At 44.3% G+C, this 8,700-nt stretch overlaps 1 protein-coding gene across 1 annotated transcript in view; it reads right to left on the bottom strand.

Moving 5' to 3' along the window:
• Window positions 1-5,273: 5,273 nt before the first annotated feature.
• The window catches only part of CHIA (chitinase, acidic), a 55,378-nt gene continuing 51,951 nt past the window's right edge, over window positions 5,274-8,700 (bottom strand). Inside the window, 7 exon segments of the mRNA XM_012659009.1 lie at window positions 5,274-5,572; window positions 6,333-6,474; window positions 6,557-6,676; window positions 7,157-7,227; window positions 7,230-7,341; window positions 7,638-7,761; window positions 7,939-8,063. Coding sequence (XP_012514463.1) covers window positions 5,274-5,572; window positions 6,333-6,474; window positions 6,557-6,676; window positions 7,157-7,227; window positions 7,230-7,341; window positions 7,638-7,761; window positions 7,939-8,063 — 993 coding nt within the window.

Genomic DNA, 8,700 nt, shown 5'->3' with positions numbered 1-8,700 from the left:
TGAATAAAATAATTCAGACATGATCATTTACACACTGAGTCAATTTATATAAAATTTAATAATAGGCAAAACTAATCTATGGTTAGAAGTCAGGATAGGGAGACACTCGATAGAGGAGAATGGGGGGAGTAGCTGAGAGGGGACATGAGGAGGGCTTTTAGAGGGATAGTGATGTCCTGTTCCCTGAACAGGGCTCCGCTTACACCAGGGAATTCACCTTGCATGTTTTATTAAATCTGGATCCTTTTTGGTATGTATTATAGATCAATTAAATAGTTTATTTAAAAAAATATGGCAACCCTAGAGAAGCACATTGCCATTGTTCACTCACTTTTCAAGAATAACGTATTCATATCCCTCCCTTTTTTTACTTCAATGGTTTGTAATTTTTCTAGGTATTATCCCTATTTCAACTAAAGCTATTTACTATCAGAAAACAGTAAATCTGGAGTGTTTTTAATTTTCCTAATATTAGTTTTTATTGTGGTATCCACTTATAATTCTGTTCTTTAACTTTCCTAAACCGATTGTATGAAATGACTTTTAGCCTTCTCATAATTCTAGACTTATTCATTATACAATATATGATACAAAAACCTTAAGTACGTCCTTGTCTCTAAAGTAGTCATATTTGAACATTTATATACTGACATCCATATTACTTTATTAAGAATTATTTTTTCTCCTTTACCTTACAGTTATGACACTATATTGAGTTGTTTGTAAAATTATGTGTGGTAGGTTATATTATCCATGAATTAATTTTAATTTTAGAATAACAGATGGGGTGTTATAGGCTGTTACTCAAAGCAGGTTTTGGGTCTGAGTAGGGTTGAGAACCCTTGATCCAGAGAACAGAAATCCTCCTGGATCTCTACTCTGGAGAAGAGAGACAGAGGGGAGGGAAATACACTTTCTAAATCCTACTTTCTAGACTTTCTTAAAACCAACCTCCCTCATCTGGGTAGAGGAATGAACAAAGTCTTTGAAGTCCCTCAGAATTGGCTTTCGGTAAGGGATGTATGTCATTTACTAGCTACATGACCTTATGGAAACTACTTAAACTACCTAAGCCTTGGTTTATCTATAAAATGGCACGAATCATTTCTTTCCTCCTAGGGCTGCCATGAGAATTTGGGAGGTAACACAGGCACAAATCCTGCATGGTGAGTGACTAACCTACAGTTGGCATTTAACAAATGTTAGTGCACTTCCAAGCTACCACCTCCATGCCCAGGGCTGCAGGGCTGCAGCTGGCTCCCCATACCCTCGCCCAGGATCAGGGCCCTTATGGAACCCCGTGCGCCTCCCACTTCTTTCCAGCTAGACTCTAATACTGAAAGGATACGTTTTCATACGTGTGCTGGAGTCCAAGAACATGATTACCATGATCAAAGTCCCAGAGGTATTGCTGGTTGATCCACGGTATGCTTTTGTTGTCATCCAGCTTCCCAGGTAGATCATATGGCAAGGACTTGGAGGATTTCTGCGAAGCTGTGGACATGAACCGTCCCTGAGAGGGACTTCCGGTGAACCTGGATGTCTCATATATTACCTCCATGATTCACCACTCCCATATGTGGACTTTAACCAAGAATATGAAGGATGCACCTAATACTGGCTGCTAAGCAACAGCCCCACTCTGGAAGTCCCTCTTTAAGTCATTGTGACATCGCTTTCAGCAAGGAAGCATTGTGGCATAAAGGGAGCCAGAAAGGCCTAATTTTGAGAATTCGCTCTACTGATTACCAACTACATGATCCTGGGCAAGTTATTTATCCGCACAAGGCCTCGATTTCGTCACCCCATAACTCGGGGACAATATTCCCCACTTAGGAGATAACTTGTATAAAGTGCCTTGTCCAGTGCTTGGAACACTCAACTTGTATAATTCCTATCTCACTTCTGCCCTCATTCATCTATTCGTTCAAAAACTACCAATTAAAGTCTCATAAAATGCCAGGCACTGTTCTAGACAGTGAGAATATAGCAGTGAACAGAAATCCTTGTCCTCCTGGAGGTTACTTCTGGTGGAAGAAGTAGACAATAAAAAAGGTAAATACATAAAATGAATGATATGTCAAGTAGTGATGAGTGTCAAGGAAAAACAAAGGAAGAAGAGTAGGGAGAGGAGAAAGGGGGTTTCAATCTTAGGTTGAGTGGTCAGGAAAACCCTCACTGAGAAGGTGACTTCCAGGAAAGTCCTGATGGAAGTGAGGGAGAGAGTCAAATGGAAATCTAGGGAAAGCATGTTCTTGCTTATGCAAAGGCCCTGAGGCAGTTACGTGCAGGGACTACTTGAGAAACAGCAAAGGCCGGGCACGGTGGCTCACGCCTGTAATCCTAGCACTCTGGGAGGCCGAGGCGGGTGGATCGCTCAAGGTCAGGAGTTCGAGACCAGCCTGAGCAAGAGCGAGACCCCGTCTCTACTAAAAATAGAAAGAAATTATCTGGACAACTAAAAATATATATATAGAAAAAATTAGCTGGGCATGGTGGCGCATGCCTGTAGTCCCAGCTACTTGGGAGGCTGAGGCAGAAGGATTGCTTGAGCCCAGGAGTCTGAGGTTGCTGTGAGCTAGGCTGATGCCATGGCACTCTAGCCAGGGCAACAGCCAGACTCTGTCTCAAAAAAGAAAAAAAAAAAAGAAAGAAACAGCAAGGAGGTGACATAGTCGAAATGGAGTGAGTGTAGTGAGGTCAGGGTGATCATGGGGGCTAGCTCATGCCCACCTTCTTCTTGCACATGGTAGGTACACAGTAAACATTTGTTTGAATGAATAATTACTATGTAAAAGGAGAAGGAAAGTAGGGGGCACTATTTTTTAGGCTGCAGTAACTTCTGCATTCTAGAAATGGTGGCAGAATTAATCTTTGTGGGAAAATAGTGGCATTGTTAAAGCTGTTAGTTTGGGAAACCACTGTGATCTAGCCACTGGCCACTGTGTTGTTTAATGATGCTGTTCCTTGAAGCCAACAGCTGACTTCATGTCCTTTTGTCATCAAGTCCAGAGCCTCACACCCTCGTGTCCTCCCTCAATGCTATTTGCCTTAGTAGTGACCTAAATAGAAAATTCCTTCCAAAAGGGCTTCCTATGCTGCTTTACTCCAGACTTCACCATTCTTTGAGTAGAAATGTCATGACTTTCATAACAATATGTGATTTTACCGACTCTTGCCTTTGCCTGCTCACTGAGGACACAAGTCTCCCACTTCTAAGTCTGCTCTCTCCAATGCATGTCACATAAGTGCTCCAGTGTTAATTTATTAGCTAAAATCACTGAGAATGCTATTGTTCGTATTTTTTTTATCACTATTCTGTCCCCAACTCATCAACGTTGAATTTAGATCCTGTCACCACCACCCCCATCTCTGCCATCACCTTCCAGTGGCTTCCCAGCTCACTTACAACAAAACCCAAACTTCTAATCAGGTTTTGACACCTTGTCGAAACCCTGCCTGTTTCTTCCCTCCCCCCGCCTCAGGGCCACACCGACCTTCGTTTATCTAACGTGCCATGTTCGTCTCCACCTGCGGGACTTTGCGCTTGCTGTGCCCTCTGTTTGAAACGCACTTTTCCCAGATCTCAAAACAGCTGGCTCTTTTTGACTGTCAAGGCCCACCTCATACGGGACCTCCCCGAGAGGCCTTCCTGGACTACCCAAACTAAAGTCGTCCCTCCGTGGCCACTTTCTGTCACCGTTTTCACTTTTCTCGTTTCCTCATTGGCTTATTTACTATTTAACGCTGCCACCAGCAAAATATGGTCCCCATGGGAGTAGAGTCTTTGTCTTATTTACCACCATGTTTTCATCGTGGAGAATGTCACCTGCCACATAATAATCAGTAAGTGTAGTGAGTTGGTGAATGAATGATGTTACCCGAAGAGCTGTGTGTACCTCGTCACTGTCACAGTGCTGCCATCTCCCATGAGAACACCGTGGTCTGTGTCAAGGGAGGCAGTAAAACATTAATAGTAGATCTGACTGTGAGCTCTGGGGCCGCCTGCCTGGCTTTGGATCTGGCTCTGCGACTAACAAGCTGTGTGACAATGGGAAGGTTAATTAATTCCTCTGTGCTTCAGTTTCCTGGAGTTAATGTTATCTGTCTCATAAGGTTACTGGGAAAGCTAAATAACAAAATACGTGTAAAACACTTAGAACAGTTTGACACATACTAAGCATGCCAGAAAAAAAATGAGCCATTATATTCTTATTACATTTGTTAGGCTTTTCTTATTTGCAAGTAAAAGAAAAACTTGAGCCAGCATAAGCAGCAAAGAAAAATTCATTATATAGGGGATTTATTATATATTTATCATAGGGATGTTTCAGAGAACCCAAAGGCAGGCAGAAATGCATCTGGCCTCAGGCAGGAGCTATAATCGAGAGTTGGAAAGCCATCCGGAAAGCCATCCACTGGTAAGTGCTCTCTCTCTGCCTCGCATCCTGGCTTTCCTCTGTAGCTCTGCTTCTTGCTCTGAACCCAGGGCAACTTTTCCTTCTCCTCAATCCCTCACTACAGCTCCTGAGCTCACATGTTACAGACCCAGCCACTCTCAGAGACTGACAGGCAATTTCTTTTTGTCAGTTGCACATTCTGAGGGGTGATGATCTGATTGGCCCTCTTGGGTCAGATGTTGACCCCTGTCACAGCCAAGCTAGGGGCGGGGATGATGCGTACAAGCCCAGCAGCCGGTGGCCACCAGCGTGTTTCAGTGATGGGAGCAGTCTCCCGAGAAAGAGAGCCTGCTGGCCCATGGGCTGGGCAGACACCCTATGCAAGGCCACTGCACAGCTCCTCCCCAGGCCACCAGTCCAGGAGGCGCTGGACCAGCTCTGGGTCTTCAGCAGAAGTGGAGGGAATACCCCAGCCTCCCACTCCTTAGTGAGCCAGGCTGCACTGACTGTGCCCCCAGGCGCATGGAACCCCTTCCGCTCCTTCCTGAGGACTGTCACAGGCTACAGACCTATCCTCTTCATATCCTTATCCCACCGCTGCACCAAACATTCAGACATTCCCTCCATATACCCTCCAACCTTCACGCAGACGAACGCAGGCAGGTAGAAGGCTGTTGGCTCCCCTCTTCCTCACACACTCTGCTGCCACTTGACCCGCATGTAGGGCCTGTGTTTTTACATCTAGAATAGATTTTCATCCAAATCACTTAAAACTGGGGACACTCATGTGTTTTACTGCTGATTTTATTGCAGAACGTTAGGTAGGAGCACGATGTCCTAGCCACAGGAGACTGTTTAGAACTCAGGTCAAGCTTATGCCCAGTTGCAGCAATCACAGCTGGTGTCAAAGACAAACCCAGCCTAGCAGTTATGCTGGTACGTGACTCCATTCTGGCAGTGCCAGAAGGCATTTCTGTTATTTGCCACAGGGTAGAGGCTGTTGCCTTTGCTAGCACAGAATCCACTGCCCCCTGAGCTGCCTCCAGAGCTGCTACTCCCGCTCCCGCTGCCACTCCCGCTACCACTGCCACTCCCGCTGCCGCTGCCACTCCCACTGCCACTGCTGGGAGCAGCAGTTATTGGCTCAATGGGCTGAGCAGGGGCCGTGCAACCTGAAACACACAGCACAAAGAGCACACTAGTGGGCCTAGTAGAGGCTCCAGGCTTCCCCTAGAGGGGAAGAGAACTGGGTGGAGGGGTGGAGGTGTGGAGGTGGGTGCAGTTAGCTCTGGGTCTCTGCAACCGAGGAGCTCAGAAGGTAACGCCATACTCAGGAATTAGGAAAAGCTACCATATCAAGCCAGCCTGGCTTTCAGTTTTAAAAAGGTCACTCTTCCCTTATGAAGTCTAAATCATTTGAAAAATATTTACTAAGCACCCAGTATGTGCAAGACACTTCTCTAGGATCTGGGTATAAGCGGTGAACAAAGTCTAATAGAAAATCTGGAAACAGTTTAGGGAATTGATACATCCCCTGAATTACAGATGCCAGACATGTGAGCATTGGTGAGGGTTTCTTGTTAAATCTCCCCAGGTGGGTTGAGAGAGACTTTGAATAAGGGATTCATAGAGAAGTAGATGCTTATATTGAAGGTCAGCATAATTTCTTGAGGCTCTTCCACACCTTTAAGACTTAGCAGACCTGGAAAACCCACCCAGGTAGGTGTGGTTTTTCCATAAGAGCATACAGTTCCTGACGTGGAAGTTCAGGGGTAGGAGAAGGATGCAGCGCTTGTCTCTCACCTGGGCAAGAGCAGTGAGGTGAACTCGGAAGAGGCTCCCTAGGCAGTGGGGGTGGGCAGGTACCAGGGCTGCTGTTAGAGTTGGAGAAAGAGTGTTTTTACACCTGGGCATCCCCCTGTTGTCACTCACTTGTATTCTGCAGGCCGAGGGCATTCCTCAGGGTGGAGATCAGGGGGAACTTGCCCTGGTTACAGAAAGTGCCAGCGAAATCATCCAGATCAAGGGCCCAGACCATGGCTCCTCCAAAGTTGTTCTGCTTAAGCCACTGAGCCTGTTTAAAGAGAGAGGACAACAGGAGTCATTTGATTTCCTGGGACTCAGGAACCTCAGCGCATATGAGGGGCTGAGCTTACCTTGATATCGAAGCTCTTGACATTGTCGTAGCCAACCCACTCAGCGCCCTGATAGGCGTAGGGCACATCCTGAGGGACATCCCACACCTGAGTGGCTCCATTTTTCAGGAAGGTGTAGATCTTTAAAACATCAAGAGATTCAGATCTTTTAAATATTACTTCCCTGAAAGAAAAAACATGCTTGTCTCTGATTTTTTTTTTTTTTTTTTTTTTCCGTTTGGTTTTTTCTTCATTTTTTTGTTTTTAGGTTTTTATTTGTAGTAGAGAATATCAAGTTGCTTTCCAAGTACTCATATGTTGTCCCTACTCTTAGTGCTTAATTTGGGGAACCCACAGTAATATGAGAAGTATATTTATTTTATTCCCTGTGTGCTAATGTAAATGACCTTAAAGATGTCTGTTGCTTGGAGGGATGTTGTGAATTATTAAATACTCTTCATTTGGATTAAGTAGATGAATATGTTATTTAAACACTTTAAGCAGTTGAAGTGACCTTGTTTAAAGCAGGAAGGTAATAGGCAGAACGATCATTCAAAAATTCAGCAAATTCTAGCCCTAAGCCTAGAATTCACAGAGCACTGTACAGTCCAAACTTCCTACCTTGTAGTAGGCCCAGAATCCAGACTGCCTGGTATAGGGCCCAGCAGGACCAGCACCAGAGGTGGGGCATCAATTCCATGGTTGGAGGGGTTGCTCAGGATTAAAGCGTGTCCATAGGCTGGGAATCCAATGATGAGCTTCTCGGCTGGGGCCCCATTGTCCTTCCAGTAGTTCATGGCATAAGCCTGCAATGGCAGCACGTTAGCTACAGGCCCCAAGAGGGTGATAACCCAGTGTTTAGTTATGTCAGTTCCCTGTTCTAACAGATAAAATTGTGTGATGTTAATGACAGAGGGATTAGTGTTCTTCTTCAAAACATTTTGGTGAAGTTGTAGTTAATGATATGTGATCTGTACTTAAAAGGAAAGCTGAAGTTGTCTAACTGAGACATTAGCAGAATTGATGTCTATTTTGTGCCTGAATCCCCACGTGATTTACATCATCATCTCTGGTCTGCATTTGCATCTGTGCAGGGACTCACCACATTGAGGTAGGCATTGCTGCCAGTGTCAGTTGGATATTTGTAGAGGGGGCTGTTCTCTCCCATGTAGCCCTCCCAGGAGCCATGGAGGTCATAGGTCAGGACATGGATGTAGTCCAGGCACCTGAGGTAGAGTAAAGAATTTAAAATCATTTCTGATGGTCATTTCCCACACTTATGCAGGCAATAGACACCACTTCCGAAGCCTCCTAAACAAAGTCCTGAGCAAGACAGACCAAGGACAAGTCTGCTCTGCCTAAAAGGTATCTGTAGAAGTTTGAGGTTAGTGTGCATCACTCACTGGGACAGCTGGGGGATCTCATAGCCAGATTGGATGTTGGAGACGCCAGCAGCCACCGCGGCAGCGACCATCAGCCTGGGCTTGCCAATCTGCTTGGCCTCTTGCTCAAAAGCTTCACGCATTTCCTACAGAATAATAAAGTGTAATGGGACATTTATGAAACTGATATTAGCTTCGTAAACATAATAAATATGTGCTTGTATAACACTTTTCTTTTTTAAAGTGATTTTAAATATTTTATCTTACTTTAGTCTCAAAACATCCCAATAAAGTAGATAGGATAAATGATATTAATCAATTTTATAGCTATCTAATATGTACAACAGTTAGGAAATTTCACCAAAGTCCCACAGTAAGTTAGTAGCCAGGTCATGACAAGAACACAGGTTCCAGATGACCATCAGAGCTCCACTTACAGCAGCACACTCTGAAGCTATAGTTGCTGCAGTACCCTACATCTAGCAGTATAGAAATTTCCTTCCATTTATTCAATAGATCAATTATATTATAGGACTGACATCCCATCAAATGAAATGCTAAATTGGCCAATAAGGAAGATGCTAACAGCGAGATAATAGGTTCTCATTCAAAGCTAGAGGTTAATCCACTACCTGTATGTTGTGTGACTGTAATCTCATTTGGAGTACTGGGTTTGGTTCATCTTCTTCTTCTTCTTTTTTTTTGCTGCTACATGAATTTTATTTACCTATCATTTTCTTTTTTTTCTCTTTTAAATTTTTAATTCTTTTTCTATTTTTTTTT

Source organism: Propithecus coquereli, unplaced genomic scaffold (assembly GCF_000956105.1).
Source record: "Propithecus coquereli isolate 6110/MARCELLA unplaced genomic scaffold, Pcoq_1.0 Scaffold595, whole genome shotgun sequence".
Taxonomy (NCBI): Eukaryota; Metazoa; Chordata; class Mammalia; order Primates; family Indriidae; genus Propithecus; species Propithecus coquereli.
The sequence above is the reverse complement of the archived record's forward strand: the minus strand, read 5'-3'. Positions and strand labels throughout refer to the sequence as shown.